The sequence below is a fragment of the Cibotium barometz genome, chromosome 55, assembly GCF_041138505.1.
Source record: "Cibotium barometz isolate CiBa-2024 chromosome 55, ASM4113850v1, whole genome shotgun sequence".
Taxonomy (NCBI): domain Eukaryota; kingdom Viridiplantae; phylum Streptophyta; class Polypodiopsida; order Cyatheales; family Cibotiaceae; genus Cibotium; species Cibotium barometz.
In genome coordinates, this window is record NC_141100.1 from 18,095,696 (window position 1) to 18,117,799 (window position 22,104).

General features: G+C 46.9%; 2 protein-coding genes across 7 annotated transcripts in view; one reads left to right on the top strand and one right to left on the bottom strand.

Moving 5' to 3' along the window:
* Positions 1-22,104, top strand: part of LOC147607447 (uncharacterized) — a 156,404-nt gene that overhangs the window by 114,523 nt on the left and 19,777 nt on the right. The window lies entirely within an intron of this gene.
* LOC147607449 (Transmembrane proteins 14C) overlaps positions 35-22,104 on the bottom strand; it is a 64,871-nt gene continuing 42,801 nt past the window's right edge. For 5 of the 6 annotated variants that reach the window (XM_086790245.1, XM_086790246.1, XM_086790248.1 and 2 more), the window contains 2 exons: positions 607-694; positions 35-518 (listed from right to left, as the gene is read on the bottom strand). In XM_086790245.1, the coding sequence (XP_086646371.1) occupies positions 409-518; positions 607-694 (198 nt within the window). In that variant the 3' untranslated portion in view covers positions 35-408. Of the gene's footprint in view, positions 519-606; positions 695-22,104 lie in introns of those variants that run through there. The other variant, XM_086790249.1, reaches the window with a different exon arrangement.

The window sequence follows — 22,104 nt, forward strand, 5'->3', positions numbered from 1 at the left end:
TCTCTCTCACTCCAACAAAAATAGGCCCCTTGAAGAAAACAAAAACTCTTTTGTTTTGTTAAATAAGCGATTCAAGCATTGTTGTTCTGGAAAAAGATGTAAGAAACCCTCCTGCTCCTTCAACATTTTTTGCTGCCAACCATTGCCTACAAAGTAAAGCTTCACACAATCCCATTGGACAATGTAGCTCACCAGATTATGTTATGTATCTAATAGAGCTCTGTGAAGACCTTCCATCAAATTTCCAGGATTATTTGTGGGGATAGTAGGCAAAAGCCCACGAGTGCAGATTGATAGTGCCTCGCTTTAGATGTCACCTCCAAAAACATGTGCACCCTCCCTTCCCTACAAAACTGGAGGCTTCCCCCTTTTCCTAGACTGTTCAACCTCACCTGAACACAACCATCATTAAACTCTATCTTGCAAGTATGCCCCAAAAAAGATAGCAGTTGCAGCAATGCTGAGCAGCAGCAATGGTGCTGCTGGCACAATTTTTCTCGTGGCGGCAAGGCGAATACCTGCACACGGCAATGGATGAAATCTCAACGATTGACATGTATTAATTTCCACCTGTGAAACTTAAAGGAGAGAGTAGCAGCCACTTACCAAATACCGCAACAAACAAAAGCGCAGTACCAAACCCAATTGCTTCACCAAGGTCCTTCATGCCTGGATACATCATCAAATAGAATACCTACAAAGGAAAAAAGACAATTCTCTCTCTCTCTCTCTCTCTCTCTCTCTCTCTCCATGCATGTGACTAGCATCTCACACACCTGGAGTTGTTAGAGATCAGGCACAGACCCTAAGGAGCCATGCACCCCTACCACCCAAGACCTAGACCATCCATCCGGAAGCTCCACATCTAGGACATTTTCACGGGGGCCATAGAAAGCACTGCCCCAGCTAGTGGACATCAACTACATGTATACTACTGTTATCAGAGGAGGAGGACGAAGCATGATGAAGTTTACACATGGAACATATGCAATGCTTTTTGGTCTCATAGGCTCCTTGGATCTTTAATAGACGTTAAGATAATCTTCTCTCTCTCTCTCAGATCCCAATACCTACATGACTATTAAGATAAGGCTTAGTATGGCCAATAATTATTATCGGCATATATTACATGGTTGTAGTGCCACATGTGAACATGGCATAACTAGGGGCATTTAGGTTTTTCCCCCTAGCTAGCACATACGGTGTGAAAGGACATCTTTTTCTTGTTGTACTCTGATATGATATGTGGGTTGACTTCTCAGCTCCACAGATTCCAATGCAATCCACACATTTGCATCTCCATCTCTACCATCTCTGTGATCTTGGTGTGCTATGTATTTTTGTGAGCTGGAGGGTACCTCGTGAAGCTCTGATTGGACACACCTGCACCCTCGACGAACTTGCTCCCTGTGCGACGGACGTTCTCCCTACGCCTGCCTGGCATATTGGCTTGCTGCAGTCCCTCACATACGAGGTCTTCTTCCCCTCTTGCTCGGGACTTGTATTCTTGTTTGGTGATATTGAGACTAGGATCCCGACCACGGCATTCTCACCATCGCCAGATCAAAGCCATTATTGCTCGGCATCGGAGGTGCCCACCTCGCTTCTACGTCCTCTCCATTCTAGATAGCCCCATGGTGGAGATATTTGATCTGAGGAGAGGGCAGCACTTCAATTGATCAGCATACATGGATCTACTTGTTATACATTTTCTAGTATTTTCTACTTAGTATCATCTAGGAGTCTTACTTACAATTCTTATAATTGTAAGACAGCCAATTTATTGTACTTTTCAGTTTCATTTGGTTCTCTTTGATAAGACACCAACTTCAGATGTACTCTCAGTTTTGGTCTCATAGGCCATTATGGCCTTTTAGAAACATTAATATATCATTTCATTTCATTTCTCTCTTTTGTGTTTCCACTTTCCCATCTTCCGTTGTGCATTCTATCGGCTTCGACTTGCTTCTTGGTTTCGCGGGGGGGGGGGGGGGGGGGGGGGGGGGGGGGGGGCGCATTTGAAGCCAAGGGTGGCTCTTTCCATTACATCTGCATATGCCTACCTTTGAGAGTGGTCATCCATAAAGGGAGTGCCCCATCCTCTTTCAGACTTTTAGCTCATTAGAGGTCGCCGCCACTGCCCTCACCTAGTGCTGTGGAGCTAGTGTCCAATGCTCCGCCATTGCCTGTTTTGGCCGCCTCATTGGGCAGGTCTGCTGCAGTGAAGTCCACCGCCGCCCAGCCCGCGAGCAATGTTGCGAGCACAATGGAAAGAGCTCTGCCCACTTTGTGCCTTACATGGCATGGGCCCAAAAATTGTCACATGCACTTTGCACTGTAGTGCATGGTGACAAACTGGCTCATCATCAGCAGTGCAACATTTGTACAGTATTAGTTTCATTAATCCACTTGGAGAGAATCATTCATGCATGTAGAGTCAGTAGAAGCCTTAGGGTTTGCATAAGAAAGCACTCTGCATTTTGCATAACATGCATTCATATGCCTGTGCATCATTTAGAACATCACAGAAGCCTTAGGAAATTTACTAGGATTTATCTGGTATTTTTTCAATATTTTATAGTATTTTATTAGCATTTAATGCCATTTTATAAACATAAAGTTTATTAAATTATGACCAGCCAACTTGACCTACCCCTATCTAGTATAAATAGGCTTGCATAGGGCTTAGTTCTTCATTCAGTCTTCAGAAGCTAGGCACCTTCATCCTCAGCCTTAGGGGCATCCACGCCTTCAGCCCTAGACTAATCCAGCCCTATTGGAGCTTCTGCATTTGCTTCACCACCCTGGAGATCTTGCGTTTTGCTTCAATCAGTCCCTGCAATTCAATGCAGCAGTCCAACAGCCACTGGAGTCCAACGCAGCAGTTCAGTGCACTGCCCAGCAGACCAGCCGTACCTACAGATTATAGGCGCCTGCATTCAGCACCTTTTCAGGCCCCAGTTCAGCAGGCATCTCTGCGTTTTGTGCATATACCATAGCCAGCAGGTATTCAGTCCAGTCCTACCCTGCGTTTACAGTTCCACAGCAGTACTACCTTGCGTTTTCAGTCCTACAGCAATACTACAGCAGTTCCTCCGCCTTTGTGCATCATCCATACATGCTACAGTCATCTGGTGAAGGTGACATATCATTCATAAGCATTTTGCAGCATATTTACATATAGCTTAGAACAGTCCACCGCAGTCCCTTCCCAGCCTCAGGTGTGCAGCCCTTCCTCTTGCCCTTGGGAAGAGTGCATAGGCTCGAGATCAGTTCATTGAGGTGTTTCTACAGCCGTGTACAGTTCAGCCAAGCTTCCGATCCTCCGAGATCTTGCGTTTGGCTTATCTAGAGTCCACAATCATTCTCTAAAGTAATAAAGCAAATACTATCTCGGTAATGGGATAGGGGACCTTTCAGTGGGTAATTTGGGACCCAATCTGGTGTACAGTTCTCATATCTCTCTCGCATATCTATTTAAAGTTTGAAGTATTAAAGTGTGCTAAACTCACGAAACTCAGGATATAGAAGATGGTGTGAGCATTTGTGTGACAGGATCCTCCAATACGAAGACTTCCGCTGCATATTACATTGGTATTAGATTCAGCTTGTCCACAGACACTGTATCCTAGCGTGGGGGCATCCTTGGATGGTTAGATTGCGTTCCGGCACGACCACCGACTTCAGCATCATGTCTACAGAAGAGAGTACTCATCAGCCGGAAGACGTCTCCCCCGAAGGAGACCGTGTTCTTCCGCCTACAACAGACACCATAGCTCTTCTTAGAGCTCAGAACCAGTTGCTCATGGAGCGTCTCCAACTCTTGGAGGCAGCAACAACACATTTTCCTCCGCCTCCAATAGCACCTGACTACATCTCCCTCTTCTTTCAGATGGAACAACAAAAGAGGGAGGATGAGGTCCGAAGGAGAGAAGAACAAGCAGAAGTAGAAGCAAGAAAACAACAAGAAAAAGCAGAAAGACGGGACTATGGGGAAGCCCAACGCAAGATCGACGAAGACCGGCGTCAACTCGCCGCTCGGGAACACCAACGTGAGCTTGATCGAGAACGTATGTTACTCGAGCACCAACGGGAAAAGGAGCCCATACACTTGAGGTATGGGCATCTCTCCTCAGTTTCCCTAGCCATAGGTGTCACCAGCCCGCAGTCTGCAACAACATCAACTACCGTCATTCGCAGTCAACCAAACTTCAGTAAGTATGATGGTAAGTGTGATCATTCAACAGTTAATCAATTTATTCATCAGTTTAATGCTCATTTTCCACTAGCTAGGATCACAGACCCACAAGATAAAGTCCACTTAGCGGCTCCCCGTCTCACTGGTGAGGCAGTCACTTGGTGGCAACATTGGTCTAGTATTCATACAGACCAGACCGCAGGTGTCACAGCCTTTGACTGGGACATCTTTGTGCATGACCTGAAGACCAGATTCCTCCCGCCCCAGTACATGACCAGTTTGGCAAATGAGTTCTATGGACTCAGACAGAACGGATCCCCAGTGCTTCAGTTTTCCGGAAAGGTTATCACTTTAGCACAACAGTTAGGCCAAGATGGAACAATTCATTCGTAGATTGGATCCTAACATTCGGTTCACAGTTCATAACTTTGAACCCATAACATATGACCGGGCTCTGACTCTCGCTCAGAATGAAGAAATGAAGATGAACGGAGACAAGCCCAAGTAGTCATCACAGTCCAGTACCAAACCCCAAACAGGGGAAGAGTAATTTGTCTTCTAAAGACACTAAGACAGACAATAGTCCTAGCTCTAGTTCAGGGGGTAAGGAATCCAAGCCTAAGAAAACCCCTGAGGAAAAGGCTACAGCAAGCATTACTGGAGGCTATCTTTCTCCAGAGGAGCAAAGACAGTATCAGTCAGAAAATCGATGTTTTTTCTGTCATACCATTGGGCATGGTAAGAAGGATTGTCCAAAAAGGCAAGCGGAGCAAGCCTCCAAAGAGCCTTCTGCCACAGTTACCGCAATATCCCCCGCTCCTCCAGACACGCCTGCTACCACCAATGCGGTTCAGATCTTACCTTCTATGCATCCCATGCCATCCATGGTACTTGATGCTAAGCAGGAGGGTGAGGCAACAACCACACAGAAAAGCCTGATCCAAGCTTATGGCTCTGCCAAGGGCCGATAGTGCATAATCCTTTTTGACATGGGCAGTTCTGAGGACGCATTCGGGGAAAATTGTCATGGCCAAAGTGCAAGAACTCAAGAAGATCCGTCAACAAGCAGCCATCTTCGGAGTCCAAATTCCTGATGATGACTTTGTTATTGAGTTACTGGGCAAACTTCCTCCATCTTATCAATCCTTTAAGGATACCATTGTCTTTCACCCTGTTCTTCCCCTAGTGGATGTTGCGATTGGCATGCTTTAGGACAGGCTTTTTAGCCAAACGGAGGCTCAAGTGGCAACCCAAAGGAGGTAATAAAAATGGCGGCAAATCCAAGGAGGAGTCTACTTCAAATTCCAAGGATAAAGATAAAGGAAAAGAAAAGGGCAAATCTATGAAGAGGAAATGCCACTATTGTGGCAAAGGCTGGTCATCTTTGGCCCGATTGCTTCAAGAAGAAGAGAGACGAGGAGAAAAAGTTAAAACAGGACTCCGACGGCAAAGAATCCAAATCCAAAGACAAAGATGTGGCCTTTGTTCTCGTCGAAGAGTGCACCTCATCAACTAAGGCGTGAACTACTACCTCTCTTGAGGACCGGATAGAGATAAAGGAAAAGAAAAGGGCAAATCTATGAAGAGGAAATGCCACTATTGTGGCAAGGCTGGTCATCTTTGGCCCGATTGCTTCAAGAAGAAGAGAGACGAGGAGAAAAAGTCAAAACAGAAGGACTCCGACGACAAAGAATCCAAACCCAAAGACAGATGTGGCCTTTGTTCTAGTCGAAGAGTGCACCTCATCAACTAAGGTGCGAAGTACTACCTCTCTTGAGGACAAGATTGTGGATTCCGAGACTACTTCTCACATGACTCACAAGGATATCTTGGAGGACTCTCACTCTGTGTCTCAGCAGGTCCGACTTGCAAACAATCAACCTATTGATACACCGAGTATGGATAATATTCCTCTAGTCACTCCCTTAGGGAGGCCCCAGTACCGTGAGAATATTCTTTATACTCCAAAGTTATCCAAAAACTTACTTTCTGTCTCCAAGATAGCAATAGCCCAGAAAGGCTACGGCTTATACTTCGATGATCAGGTTTTGGAGATCATTCACAGAAATTCTCACAGGATTATCACTCGGGGCATACAAGACAGTAGTCTCTACAAGATCACCAGTTTTCATGAGGAATCCAATCATGATCACTCTCATCTGTTCCAACTTCTAGCCTCTCATCAAGCTCTTCTTACAGAGGAGGATACTACTCTTTGGCATGCCCGCTATGGGCATCTTCCCTTCTCTTCACTAGAGCTTCTTGTCTCCCACCACATGGTGGAAGGCTTGCCTCGACTACCTTGGATGTCTGGCATCTAGCATCTATTCAGCTTGTCTACAAGGCAAGCAACATCGGGATTCATTTCCATAGGAGGCCTCTTTTAGGGCTTCCACCGCTCTTCAGCTTGTCCATATGGATTTGAGCGGACCTATGACTATGGTCACACCTGGAGGAGCCATATATTTTTTCTTATTGGTGGATGATTTTCCCAGGAAGGTCTAGGTCTTTTTCCTATCCTAGAAATCTCAGACATTTACAAAGTTCAAAGAATGGGTTGCTATGGTGGAGGCCGACACTAGCCTAAAAGTCGTCAAAGTGTGCTCCAACAATGGTGGTGAGTTTACTTCTCGAGCATTCACTGACTTTTGTACTTCCCACGACATACAGAGACAATTTTCTACTCCCCACACTCCTAAACAGAACGGGGTAGTAGAACAGAAGAATAGGATCGTGGTTGAGATGGCTTGATCTCTTCTTTCTCATTCTCAGCTTCCTCAAAAGTTTTGGGCTGAAGCAGCAGTTAACACTGCTATGTACATCATCAACTGTTCCCCCACAAAGGCGGTCGATGGGAAGACTCCAGAGGAGGCATATTCTGGTAGAAATCCATCAGTTTCTCATTTCCATGTTTTTGGATGTGATGCTCATGTTCATGTTCCTGATTCTCATCAAATGAAGTTTGACCCCAAATCCACCAAAATGATCTTCGTCGGCTACAACGAACACTCTTTGGGATCCCAACAAAGAGAAAGTCATATTATCTCGGGACGTGCGCTTTGATGAAACCCCGTAGACTTTCAAATCCACAGAATCACTAGCAGCTTCATCAACTCCTTCCTTGGTTCCACACTCACTATTGGTTCTTACCTCTCCTCCGCCTCCGCTGAGTACCTCTTTCCCTCCACGGTGGCTTCACTCTACATTGTGGGATTCTCAAACCCTGTCTCCGACCATTTATTAGTCTGGGATTGCTCCATCCGGATTGAGGAGATCTACCAGATTACAACCTCAAAGTGCTGGCAGGCTTACAGTTAATTTTGCATTAATGACTTCCTTGATGCATCATGCGGAGCCTTCTACTCTAGAGGAGGCCTTACAAATTCCTAAGTGGCAGCTTGCGATGGAGGTGGAAATGGATGCCATTAACAAAAATCATACATGGGAAATTGTTCCCCATCCTTCTCATAGGAAGCTTATTGGCGCCAAATGGACTTATAATATAGCCGATCTACAGACAACCACCTTTAAGTATTGATAGAGGAGGCTCACATTGTGATTATCATTTTGTATCTTGATGATCTCATTCTCACTAGATCTGACCCCAAACGCACTGCTATGATTATGGATCTTCTGAGTCATACCTTTGAGATGACCAATCTTAGTCTACTTCACTACTTTCTTGGCATGGAGTCTGGCAATGCCCACAGGGGATATTTCTCTCTCAACAAAAGTACGCTTCTCAGATTTTGGAGAGGTTTGGTATGAAGGATTGTCGCTCTTTATCTTGCCCTATAGACCCAAATCAGAAGTTGAGTAAAAACGATGACTCTCCACACTAGCATGATCCTACTCAGTACAGAGAGCTTGTCGAGTCGCTTATTCATCTCACCATTACTAGGCCTGATCTTGGTTACAAAGTTAGCACCCTAAGTCAATTTCTTTCAACACCACATACTTCTCATTGGCAGGCTTTTGTTCGTGTTCTCAGATATATACAGGACACCTTGACACATGGGATTTCATATGGCTCTAGTCTTGATTTGGTTGGTTATTCAAATTTTGATTGGGCAGGTGATCCAGATACCTAGAGGTCTCCTATGGGCTATTGTTACTTACTTGGTACCGGACTCATTTCTTGGCAAACGAAGAAGCAGCCTACAGTTGCCAATTGTTCAACAGAAGCAGAGTATCGTACTTACTTTGATACAGTCAAAGAGCTTCTGTGGCTTCATCAGTTGCTTGATCATCTTCATGTTCCTCCTCCGATGCCTGATGTTGTCTACTCTGACAATCAGAGTGCCATGGCTCTTGCACAGAACCTGGTCTTCCACTCGAAGTCCAAGTGCATTGTTGTTCATTATCATATGGTTCGTGACTACTTCACGCTCGGTACCTTAACATTGGAGTACTGTCCTACAAACGACAATGTGGAGGACATCTTCACCAAGGCACTTTCTAGACCAACTTTGGATCACTTATTTCCACGCACCGGTATCGGTCCTCTTCAGTGGAGCTGAAGAGGAACTGTTGGAGGGGTCATCTCCATTGTTTTGCATGCTTCCCTATTGTTTTTGCATCTCTGGAGAAACTCCCCCAGCCTGGGAAATTTCCCCATATTTTTCTGAAATTTTTCTCACATTTTTGGCACCTTTTTCTAGCATGTTCCATTTTATGCTCCAATCGGCCATTTTATGCTCCAATCGGCCTGCTTTATGGTGGCCGACTGGGCTCTCTAGGTGCTATATAAGCATGGGCATTGCCCTCAGTTGTATCATCTCATTTTCCGCATATTCTGGGATCTTGGCTGCACCTACGGTGTGCCTCGTGCTGCCTACTGCAGCTTTGTAACCACCTTTTGGTATATATGATCTTCCTTCAATTCTTGTGCATCCTGTATTTGTGAACTTCAGTTCTCTTTCACTGTTTGGCACTTTGTCAATATGCCATGGACATTTGTGTATCACTTTGGTCTCATAGGCCCATTGGGTCTTTAGTAGACGCTTAATCTCTCTCTCTCCCTCTCTCTCTCTACATCATATCCATGAGGTACATCATCCTAGGTACAAAATAGTCATAAAGAAAGATAACAAAAATCTAGAACTATAAAATCTGATTTAGGTACATGAGTAGAGAGCTCTCATATCACCCTAATACATCTCTCATGGGCCGCTGTGACATGGTGGTCAAGGTGGTAAAACTGAGTTGTCGCGAGAAGGTCCTGCGATGATGGGAGATGATGGCCTGGATCCTCTTGTGGTGGCGTGGCCGTGGGCGAGGGCCATGGGACGTCGAGCTTTGCATAACTCAGTGGCTTTGTCGAGTGTCACACCTCTTGGCTGAGCTCCAGCACTAGCCTGTGGTCTGGGTATGATGGGTGGATCGGCCCTCGGAGTGCCGGTATGGAAGAAGTCGGTGCGAGTTCTCTGTGCCGGTCCTCGAGCAAGTAGAGCTGATTTGGATCTCACTAAGGACTCCCTGTGTCTACAAAGCTCTAGAAGAGAAAGTCCCAAGCATCTCTGATCCGGGAAGTCCATGATCCTGGAAAGTGGTCCGAACCCAGCTTGGAAGAGGCAGTGGAACCTCCCCCGAATCAAATAGTATACAGGGCATTGACATATGTAATGATCCTCTGTCTCGGGCTCTGTGTGACAGAGCTGGCATATCCTGTCCCTTGGTGCGGCCGCACTAGGCCCATATCTCGCAGTCACTCTCAGCTAGTGGGATGAGGTGCGGATCTGGCCGATCGCACATCTCACCCCAAAGGATAGGTGTGTGTCCATGTAGCGTGGGCGGGTGATGAACCCATCCTCTGTCAAGCATAGGAGGTGATCTCTATAGAAGGCCATCTTCGTCCCCAGTGGGCTACTAGGTGAACTCCATGTCCTTTGAGTATCCAGTCTAACAATGTCCTTCCTGATAACCGTGTTCCGCTCTGTGCGGCCGAGAGCAAATGACACGGCCTCTATACTTTACTAGAACGGGGGGAGTGCCTCCATCTACATACGGTGCATGCCAAACCAAGTGCCTACCTGTGTATACCAGCACTCTCTGTCTCCCTCAAGTGTCAACTGTCTTGAGGACTCCAGGGCTAGCCGGGGGTATCTATCAAGTGGAAGCTCCCATAGCTTGTGCCAGTATGTCACTGTCTGGAATAGAGCCTCTATCACTATCGGTGCAGCCCCCATCTCTACCCGCACAATCTCATGTAGCACTGATGGCTTACTCCTAATCATGCGTGAGATCATCGCCACTAGGAGCCTCTCCATCGGCTTCCACCCATCATATACCTCCATTGTATGTCTCAGCCGGTTCTCTCCTTTGTCTCCTCCTATGGTATAAGCTAGGACCCCAGATGGGGGCACCATACATTAGTGCAAGTGTAACTAGAGTATCAAATAGCTAAAGCTTCGTCCTCGGCTCTTGAAACTGTACTTGTGAGCATTGCCTCTCTAGCGAGCCAAGGGCTACATATCCCCTCATCAATCTAGCTTCGGCCGCCTTCTGCATCGAGAACTGAGGTCCAGCAAAAGTGATCCCAAGGTATACATATGAGGTAACATACTCCACAGGCTCTCCATTGTATGTAAATTGTAGATTCTACTGCAGTAAAAAGAGTTTCCACGCTCCCTAGCTAGATATTCATGTACTGCAGTAAAAAGAGTTCCAGGCTCCCTAGCTGAATATTCATGCAAATTTAACGCCAGTCACACCACTTACACACCTAATATGAAATTGTCTTTTTCACAGATTCAGCTATCTTTAAAACAATCATTTAATGAAACCATAGTGTCACTGATCATAATCCTCAAAATCTCCGGTTGAATCCTTATTTCCAATCATTTCTTCATCGGTGTATCTATGGCATCATGGCAACCCAGAACGCTCACCACTTGTCCACTCAGGGGCCTTTTCGATAGTTCCTAGCTCATAGTAACCGGCAATATATTCACTTAAAAATCAAGATGGAAACTCCGTTGAAGATCAACCACCAACAGATCCATATAAAAGAGCCATGGACTCATCCGTTGAGGACCAGCAAGGTAAATCAACCAGATCCATGCCCAGTTTCAGAAAACAACTCTTACTCCTTATTCCAATATCTTCTCCGACGCACGTGTGGGTATCTTCGGCGACCCAGAGCCTGAGCACTGTATGGTCAACACCCTTTAGGATCCTTCGCAAGTGACCTAGCGCTTCACTCATAGGCCGCTTCCTTGGTCTCTCATCCACCGTACCGGAAGCTCACCATTTAAATCGAACCGAGACTGGTCAAGACCTCGACCAACCTTGCTACGCGAGACGTCCTTCATTGACTCTCCGTCAACTGTTGCAACTTTATCAGTTAGGTCACCACGACCTCATTCACAAGACGGTAAAAAATGCTTCCCCAGCATTTTTGACATAAAACAGTCGTTTAAAAACAGAACATAAATACAGTTCCTATAATGAACTCTTGTCTTTTACATTGTTCCACATCTGTTCACATTACTTAATCCATATCCAATTCATATCTATACTCATTCTCATCCAATCACATCATTTTTCATCTCATCACATCTTTCCTCATTTATTCTCATCATATCTCATCCACTCGCATCAACCCATATTCACATCCCATTATACCTCATTCATTTCATATCTATTTCAATTTACATCACATCTCATCTCATTCATTCGCATCCCATATCATACATTTACATCCGATTCGCATGACATCACATCTCATTCATTCACATCCCGATTCACATCACATCTCATTCATTCACTCACATTGATATCACATCCTTTCACATACACATCACCTCACATCTCATCCATTCACATCCCATATCATACATTTATATCCGATTCGCATGACATCACATCTCATTCATTCACATCCCGATTCACATCACATCACATCACATCTCATTCATTCACTCACATCGATATCACATCCTTTCACATACACATCCACATCCATTCTTCCACATACACATCCACATTCATTCTCATTACATCACATTTTATCACATCCTATCAAATTCCCTACACATCTTATCACATCCATTCACATTCTATCACATCCCATACACCTCTTATCACATTCATTCACATTCTATCACATCCCATACACATCTTATCACATCCATTTTCATTCTATCGCATCTCGTTTACATCTTATCGCATCCCATACACATCTTATCGCATCCTATTTTCACCTTATCTCATCCATTCACATGCTATTCCCATTTAATAACTTTTTCGAGATTAATCCCGATATTTAGATTTTATTTAAATTTTTGCCGATTGCTTGGCCTAATTAAAGGTTCTTTTTCTCGACAACTATTTTCACATTCATTCTCAATTTCTCAAATGAATTATATTCAATATTCCTCTTTTGAATAAAAGGATTCATGGGATTTACAGAAATCAATTCTACCCATATTTTCACTTTTGATAATTAATCATAAATAAAATTATACTAAAAATTCCTCTTCTTCTCATTTAATTTCTTGGATCTCAAATACCATGGAAATTTCTCTTTTCACATTTAATTAATTGCATTCCAATGTTATGGGTATTCCTCTTTTATCATTAAATATTTCTCATAAAGTAATTTCATCTAAAATAAAATACTCATTAATTCAATATGCTAGAAATTTCTCTTTTTCTATCTAAATGATGGAATTCCAATTGTCATAACAATTCCTCTTTTAACATTTAAATATTTCTCATAGATAAAATAAATTTAAATTTCATCTTTGAATTTAATTAAAATACTCATTAATTCCAATATACTAGGAATTACACTTTCCTTATTTAAATATTTGAATTCCAATATGGTGAGAATTCCTCTTTTATCATTTAAACTTATCTAAGTAAAAAGATAAATTTAACTAAATTTTCTCTTAAAATTTAAATAAAAATCTCCATTAATTTCTTTACACTAGGAATTTCACTTTTCTCATTTAAATATTTGAATTCTAATATGGTGGGAATTCCTCTTTTATCATTTAAACTTATCTATGCAAAAAGATAAATTTAACTAAAATTCTTCTTTAATTTTTAAATAAAATATACATTATTTTAGCATTCCAAGTTTTCTCTTGCTTCATTGGAATACATGGATTTCCATTGTCATGGGGATAACTCTTTTAACATAAAAATGGATTACTAAAAATTTCTCTTTTTTCTAATTAACTATTTATGCATAAACATAAAACTCAATTTTTCATGATTATAATGAGAATCATTCAATCAAACTAGAATGATTAATCCTAGAATATGGTAGGAAGTCCTCTTTTCATATTATGAATGAAAATGATTTGTGTTAATTTTTTAAAAATTTTGCTATAACTCCGTTGCTATTACTAATAATTCTCAATAATTTGAAAGCATAAAGTTTAGTAATATTCCTATGATTAGAATAACCATTAAATGGATCAATATCCAATTATGGGCTTGATTCTTAATTTTTTCATAAATTAAATAGCATTAAAAAACCACTTATTTCACCTTTAATTTGACAAGCATAGAAATTACTTTTAGATTAGAGAATTGCTTCATGAGAAGCTTCATTTGAATATAGAATAGGTCATAGGAATGACCATTCTTTGGGGGAGAGAGAGACATGCTAAAAAAATATTTTATTCAAGCATAAATGAAAATTTATGTATTTTATCACCACAATTCATTAAAGAACTTCAATTGTATTAAAAAGCCATTCAATTAAATGCTTCTCAAGCTTGAGAGGGGTTGAGAAGAGAGAAACATTTGGAGATTAAAGAAAAAAGACCATAAACCACAATTTATCTCCTAGATTGCTTGATTCTTTGATCAAAGTAGAGGCCCCCAACCAATCAATTGGTTTGGTATGTTGATGAAGTCTCCAAGGAAGATTGAAGAGAGAGAGAGAGAAGCTCCAATCTCTTTAATTTATAAAGGATTTTTAGAGGATAATAAAAAATATCATTATTTCAATAAAATACTGGCATGGTATAGTTCTCATATTTTTTTACAAAGGGCTAAGGATCTATTTATAGATGAGGGAGGCCTCTAACCAAGTCCAACTAGTTGCTTGAATTTTCCAGGTTCAGTTTGGCTGAATTTGAACAAGATTTGGACCTAGTTTGGCTTCCTTTTGATTTGGTTTGATCCAGGAGAGAGGAGAGAGAAAAATATCACAATATTTTTGAGTTTAAAACTCCACCACACATGTGAAATAGGCGCCTCCTTGAAGAGCCCTCCTTCTCCTTACCAAGGTGTCAAAATTGAATCATTATATCCAAAATATCTCATTTTTTTAGTAATACTCATAGTATTTTACTAATAAACCTTGTCCTTAGTCAACTCTTCATCTTATGTGAGCATTTACTCATTTTTTGGGGTTTTTCTTTTATAAATTGGATTTATCTCCTCCACACACTTGGATTGTTCCTATTGGCCCATAGGAACCTTAATTGGAGCATAATTCAAAAATTTCTAAAAATCTGGACTCTTAGGCTAAGATCCTTTTTACCTATTTTTAATTAATTCCAATTGCACATTGAAAAGTTCTTTTTGAATTTCTTTTTTTTTTCCCCAAGAAAAGATCCTTTCATTAGTTATAGAAAAATGCTCGTAGGGCTATAAAAGATCCTCTCCTGCTCATAAGGAAACATAGCAAAGATCTAAGCTAGGCAGCTAGGGAGACTCTCCCTAGGTGCAGAAAAGTACAAATATCAGTACAAAGACTGAGAGGCAATATCATACAATAGGAGGGGGAGAAAGCCAAACAGGTGGCCTGTAGTGTCAGCGGGGGGAACCCGCGTGTAGGGTATAGAAGGGGCCGCTGCGCCAAGTGGTGTGAAAGGCCTGGCGCCGCAAGATCGCCTCATCCGAGTCGCCCCGGATGCGGTCATACTATCCTCGCAAGGTGTGGATCAACTCCTGCCAAATTCCCCGAACAGTCTCTGCTGGTGGCTCCAGTCTCCCCTCAAAGGCCCTGAAGCACCGGGCTCTCCAGGTGAACCAGATGGTGAGGCTGCTGAGGAGCTCCCATCGTGGATCCCTCTCCTGTGTCCAGCCGGCGGACGAGAAATCCGGTGAAGGAACCAGGCGAGGCTGGCCCCTAATGAATCTGATGGCCTGGCTATCCTGCTCCATCTCATAGCCCAAAGCAGGCCCTGACGAAGTCGACCAAGCAGCAGCACCCCACGTATACATATCCTCTGGAGAGAGGGGGGCCAGAATGCGCAGCATCCGCAGCCAAATTTGCTGCGCCTGAGGACAGTCCCATAGGCAATGTCTCAATGTCTCCATAGGATGGCCGCACCGAACGCAGGCCGCCAGAAGACTGCTGTAGACAAGCCAGGTGCCAACTGCAGAGCCCCTGTGGGCGACTAGCCACTGGAAAGTCGAGATCCTGCGTGCCTATCGACTAGCCCAGAGCCTGGTCCAAAAATCCTCTAGGAACTCCTGTGAGAGTCCCTGTAGCCGCCAATGCTCCGATGCAGCTGGAGAGACCATCCTCCTCGCCGTCAAAATATGTTGCCCCAACCGAACAGTATACTGGAGATCTCTGTGGCCTCGGGGGATATATGAGGATCATGCCACTCGTACTCGCCAGGGTCCCACTGGAGCCGAGCCAAGGCGCGCGCTGCATATGCCCATATGCACCAATCAGAGTCCACATCTGCAAGGTCTGGGTCAATATGCCACTTCCGAGAAGCGGCGGCCACTACCCGTATCCTCTGAAAAATGCACTCTGCAACCAAAGGCGACTCCACCTCCACTCTCTGAAGTCTACCCTCATCCTGAATCTCATAGTAGAGGCATCTACCATCCTCAGTGCAAGCTCTGACAGCAATCAGGATCTCCAACTGTGTAAAGGCTCCCATCCACCGTGGGGCCACTGGCTCGAGAGGCGTGAACCACTCCTCTGTGAGTGCCTCCTGAATGTCATCCCTCATAATCAATCCCCCTCTGAAGTGACTCAACCTCTCCACCTGGATCGCCTCTGGGAGACTGCAAAAGGCCTGCCAGTCTCCAAAACTATGTGCTGGGCCTACCGCCAATGGTCCCCAGGCTAGACGAGGCCGAGAACCCAACATATGTCTCTGCTCTATGCAAACCGCTGGGCTCCAGATGAGCGGCTGTCTGGCTCGCTCCTCATCACAAGAAGGAGGTCTCTGAGAGAGTCCCGGTCTCAGCAACTCCCAAGCTCGCAGGATGCTCAAGGCAAATCTGTCCTCCCATCCTCTACTGAGGCCTGTCCTCCTCATCTCTATGAAGATCCATCGTATCTCCGGTGCCCAAGTGTCCCCTGCTGGGGGAGCCCGAGCCTGCAGCCGCTGCACAAGAAGCTCTTTCCAAGGCTCACCGCCTAGAAGCAGCCCCCGAACAAAAAGCTTCCCCAATAAGGCTCTGCTCTGATCAACTGGATCTATAATGCCCAAGCCCCCCTGGGCCAGCGGAAGTGTAATAACTGCCCAAGCGACCTTAGCCCGGGCTGGCTGACCATCCCGCCCACACCAAAGAAAGTTCCTGATCAGCCTCTGTACCTGGCTGATGCAAGAGCTCGAGAAGATCCAGCAAGACGTGATGTACCACACTGCTGTGCCAGGAGGAATCCATCGAAAACCCGGGTCTGGGCTCCATGCCGGAGTGAGAGCGCTACTGATCCAAAAGGCCACTGTCTTGCGCCAATTGATCAATGCTTCCGAAGCTGCACTAAAAACCTGAAGCGACTGCTCTGCCCTCTGAAGATTGGCCTCCTGGCCATGCAAAAATAAACCCATGTCATCAGCAAACTCAGCATTGAGCAGGTCCTCCCCCCGGACTGGGAGCTGGAGTCCTCTCAATCCAACCTCCTCTGCCGTCAGATACATGCTCATAGCCTCAGCAAAGAAGAGAAAAAGAAACGGGGCGAGAGGACACCCCTGACGGACTGATCTGGTCAACTCAAAACTCGGCCCCCGTCCTCTTGCCATCAGCACCTAGCTACGAGCTGTGGACTATAGAGCCGCCACTCCTCGAATCCAAACTGGCTCAAAGCCCAAGCGAAGCATCGTGCCCTCTAAGAAACTCCAATCGACTCGATCGTATGCCTTCTCAAAATCGAGAAGCATCACGACCAGGTCCTCACCGAGAAATCTAGCTCGGGCCGTCGCCTCCCAAAAGGTGAAAATGTTGTCAAGGATACTACGCTCCTTGACGAATCCTGTCTAGGTAGCATGAATCAACTCCCCCAAGAAGAGCTGGATCCTCAAACTCAAGGCCTTTGCTAAGACCTTGTAGACAGTATTGAGGATCGTAATGGGTCTCCAATGCCGGATATCATTTGATACTCTCTCCCCCTTGGGGATAAGAAAGATCAAGCCCTCTGAGAAGCTCTGTGGCATCACCCCAGTGTCCAAAACATACTGAAAGCCCCTGCGGAGGCCTAGCCCCAAAAGGTCCCAATAGCGCATAAAAAAGGCAGGCGTCAATCCGTCCTCCCCAGGGCAACTGTGGCGTGGAAGGACTCTCAAGGCCTCAGCAAGCTCAACCTCTGAAAGAGGCTCACCCAAAACTGTACGCATACGATCTGTGACCCTCCTCTGCACATGGGCCCACACAGTCTGTCTGCAAGCATCCCGAGCCTCAGTGGCTGGCTCCGCTGAAAGCAGGTCTCTATAGAACTCAGTGGCAATGGCTCTGATCTCCCCGGGCTCAGTGGCTCCTGCCTCCTGAGCTGGCGGACTCCTGCTCGAGCATGGCGAGGTCCAGTAATCTCAAAAAACTCCCCAGTCACTCTATCACCAAGCTGCGTCCACTGAGAGGCCTGGCGACGATAATAGAACTCATGTCTCTGCTCCTTTACCTCTCTAACCTCCTGGCGTGCCTGGCTCAGTTGGGACGCCACCCACTCACATGTAGGCTGCTGCTCCTGAAGGCGCTGAAGCGAAGCAAGGCTACGTCTCAACCGACGCTCCCGCTTGCGTGTCTCTCCCAGCCATGTCAAGGCTGCAGCGTGCAAAAAAGAGCTGAGCTCGATGAGTCCCTGGACACACTGGCCTGCTGCATCCTGGTCAGGGCTCTGCCTATCATGCCATATCCTCTCAATGTCCTCAGCGAGACTAGGATCTGTAAGTATCCTCTCTGGGATCCTCAACTGCAAGCTGATCTCCCGTGTCCCCTCCTCAAGTGTCAAAATAACTGGCGCATGGTCTGAAAAAGAGGTGCCAGCGAGAATGCCAACGGAACCCCCTCGCTCCCCTAGCCAATCGCCCACATAGAAGCGATCAATCCGTGATAGATTAGTCCCTCCCTGCCGGCGATCCGACCGAGAGAAACTAAGACTGTCCTGAGAACGGGAGAAAGCCTCATGCTACCATGCATCAATGATCCTCAGTGTCATTCAAAATCGCTCCCAAGCTGCAAGCTCCATGCCGTGCACTGTAACATGACTGCCTCCCACCCGATCAGCCGGGTCCTCAAGCATGTTGAAGTCTCCCCCAACACACCAATGTGCGGCCTCTGGCAATGCATCCATAACCTGGGTCCAGAACTCTGCTCTCGCACTAGCATGGTTGGGCGCATAGACATTGAGCACGCCAAAGAGCTCATCATGCATCCTCAGAATGATATACTGTGCTCTACCAGGCACAATGATCCCGCGATCCACAATGGCCTGCCGCCATACATCCGCAATGACCATACATACTCCTCCCTGCCCACCCAAGGGGCCAAACCCTGCAGACCAAAAGGTGTCCCATCTACCAGGCATCACCGAACCATATCTCCGGATCCTGCTCTCACCCAAATGGTGCTCCTGCAACATCAAAATATCAACACTGCCTCCAACCAGGCATCTCTGAAGCTCCTGCCTCAAGCAACCACGATAATGTATATAGTGTGCGCCGCCAAGGCCCTGTACATTCCATGAGATGATCCTCATGGATGACCTGCTGAGGTGGATGCTGTCTCAGCCGTACGGCGGGCCTTCGCAAGCGGCTTGGATGGAGAATAATCCCCATCCGAGCGGCTACGAATCTGCCCACCCAGTGTGCTGCAAGAATCTCGGATCAGGCGCCAGTGGCTGTGACCCATGGCGACTGCCTCCCGCTCAGACAGAGCAACCTCGTGTATGCATACATATCCACGGTCACGTGCTAAGTCTGCCACTATGCGAACCACCAAATGTCGAATCCCGGAGGCATGCACACTCCCGGGATCTAAGAAAAAATGAGCCAACTCCCATAGTCGGCCTATCACGTCTGTCACCTCCAGATCGCTCACATGATGAGAAAACTCAACTGCCTGAGTCTTCAAAGTGCTAAGAGCGAGATCCATAGTCCACTCCCGATCGCTAGGGCCACAGAGAGGGAATGAGAAGGCCACCGCTGAATCAAGTGCCTTCTCCCCTCGGGCCGGAGGTATCACTACATGAACTCTGATGGGCGCTCGCTCATGGAGGCCCTCCGCTCCAAAAAGCAGTGTGAAGGAATAATCAAAAGCCTCCGAGCACTGTCTAATGTCGAGGCGACTCAGCCGACTGCGGATAGAGGATATCCGTGAAGCCCGAATCGGCATGGTAAGTCTCCTCTGTGGTGCTCGAGCAAGGTCGGTGCTCAGTGTCCGCCGGACTGCAGATGAGCGCCAGGGAACTGCCAGGGCCTCTCGGGGAGCTGAGGCGAGCGGGGGGGGGGGGGGGGGGGGAGGAGGGGGGGGAGGGGGGGGAAGGGGGTGGAGAAGGAGCCGCTGCCGAAACCGGAGCGGGGACCGGAGGAGGCGAAGGTGGAAGCGAGGCGGGAGGGGGGGACGGGGGAGGGGGGGTGGGGCGAAGGAGGGGGTGCTGGCATCTTCTGGTCCTAAGTCGGCGCTGGGGTCTCCTCCTGTAGGGGAGCAAAGCTGTTCCTCACGGGAACCCAGTGCTGCTGAGACTGTGGCTGCTGCTGCATCGGTCTCTGCGCGTGCTGCTGGGGCTGTCTCCCTCGACGGCGCCCCTGCCCAGGCTCCCACTCCGAGGTCTCTGTGGGCTGAGCAGGTGTCCCCGAGGCTGCCTGCCGAGTCGCATTTGTGGGCGGGCCATCGGGGGCCTGCTGCTGCAGTGAAGGTCGGGGTCTCCTGCGAGGGCAGGCCTTGGCCAGGTGGCCGACTTGTCTGCAGATAAAGCACTGGTTCGGGAGCCCCGAAAACTCCACTCTCTGATCAATCCATCCCCTCTCTATCCTAGGTAGCTGAATGACCTTCGGAAGGGAGGAGATGTCAGGAACTAAAACTTTGACCGAAGGTAGCCCAGCTGCTCTGGCCACCACTGAAGCTGCTGTGGGGCCAGCCTCAAGCACCGAACCCACCAATGCTCCTAGCCTAGAAAGGAGCGGAAGGTACTCACGGCGGAGTCCAGGGAAGCAAACTATAACATGGAAAAGGCGCTCTCCCTGCTCGGCCGCTGCTGGGTCAAATCCATGCTGCCAAGGTCTGAAGAATGTCCGAGCGCCCCTGATGTCAAGGGGACTCATGGCTAGGACCTTGGCCACGCTCTGGGCTGTCTTTAACTCGATCTGGTAGTGTCCACGGCCCAGTAGCTGAACGTCCAGGATCTTGCCCACATCTGCAAGAAGGCGGGCCTAGAGAAGATCCCAGATCTCCCCTCTACTGGGGCGAGGGCCGACTATACGGCAGATGGTGGAATGTGCCTGGAGGCGTTCCACCTCTACGGCGAGGCTCGCTTCCTCTTCTGGCAAAAGAGAAAGCCTGATGGGGGTATCCTCAGGGGCGGGCGAGGGGGCTGCGGGAGAGTCCCTCTGAGGTGGGGCGGGAGGAGCCTCCATCAGAGTCTGAAGCTATGTCGAAGGCGGAGCGAATGCGGATCCTGCAAGAGCCGAGCTGCACACAAAGGGCGGAGGGGGAAGGCGAAAGGTAAAGAAAGAACCCCAGGGGACGAAAAAAACAGAAAAAGCGACGGGAGGGGTAAGGCGGCGAAGACAAAAAAAAAAAGGGGGGGGGGCTGAAGAGAGGAGGGGGGGCGTGAAAGAGAAGAGCAGGGGGTGGGCGCTACAGCGCAGGGGCGCGCAAGAATAAAAAACACAGGCGGAGGAGGGGAAGCAAACGCGAGGGCAGGCGGGGGGGGGGGGGGGTAGACTCGTGGGCGGGAAGGGGGGGAAGGTGCGCAGGCAGCAGCGCGAGCAGGGGGTAGGGTGAGCTTCAGCGAGCATTGTGAGTAGCGTGACAACCAGTTCTTTTTGAATTTCTGTTTCAGGGGAAACGATTTTAGACACTAGGAGGATTTTTATATCAAAAAATATCTCAATTTTGGATTACCTCTCTCTAGACATTTTTCTCTCTAGGTCAAAACAGGGTAAAACAGAATCTTTCTTTTATTTCAAAGAGGGGAATAATTACGAGATCAAAAGGGGAGGTTCTTACACCTGTATAGCTCAAAAGCTAGAGGGAGGAATCTTACAGGTCACCTACTTTCAAGATAGGTACAATAGTATTCGATGACCAGCTGACGGGGAAGCCCTCACATAAAGCCATGTTAAACATGTGAACCATTAAAGGGGCTAGTGTGTCCCTAGCATGGGAGAAATGCTCGGTGAGGAGTCCATCATGATCTTGTCCTCCCCCAGTTTGCATCCTATTAATAGCATCTCTCACCATGCTGAGGTGAAAGAAGGAAGAGTGTGGGGGACGAGGTTCAAGAATGATGGGGGAGAGGTGGCTACTCGGGGACATGGTAGAGAGAGTTGGCATAGGTGTGCCAAGTGCTGGGTGAAGTAATCGAAGTCGGAAGGTGATGATCCTGGAAGATCCTCCAAGCCTCGTTATAGTCCCTTCCAAGAAATAGCTGGTATAGCTCCTGCTCAAGCCTGGCTAGGTAGGCTATCTTCTTTCTCCGTGTGAGACGTCAAAAGATCACTCGCGCCTGCTGGTTGGTAAGTGGTGGATCCTAGCGC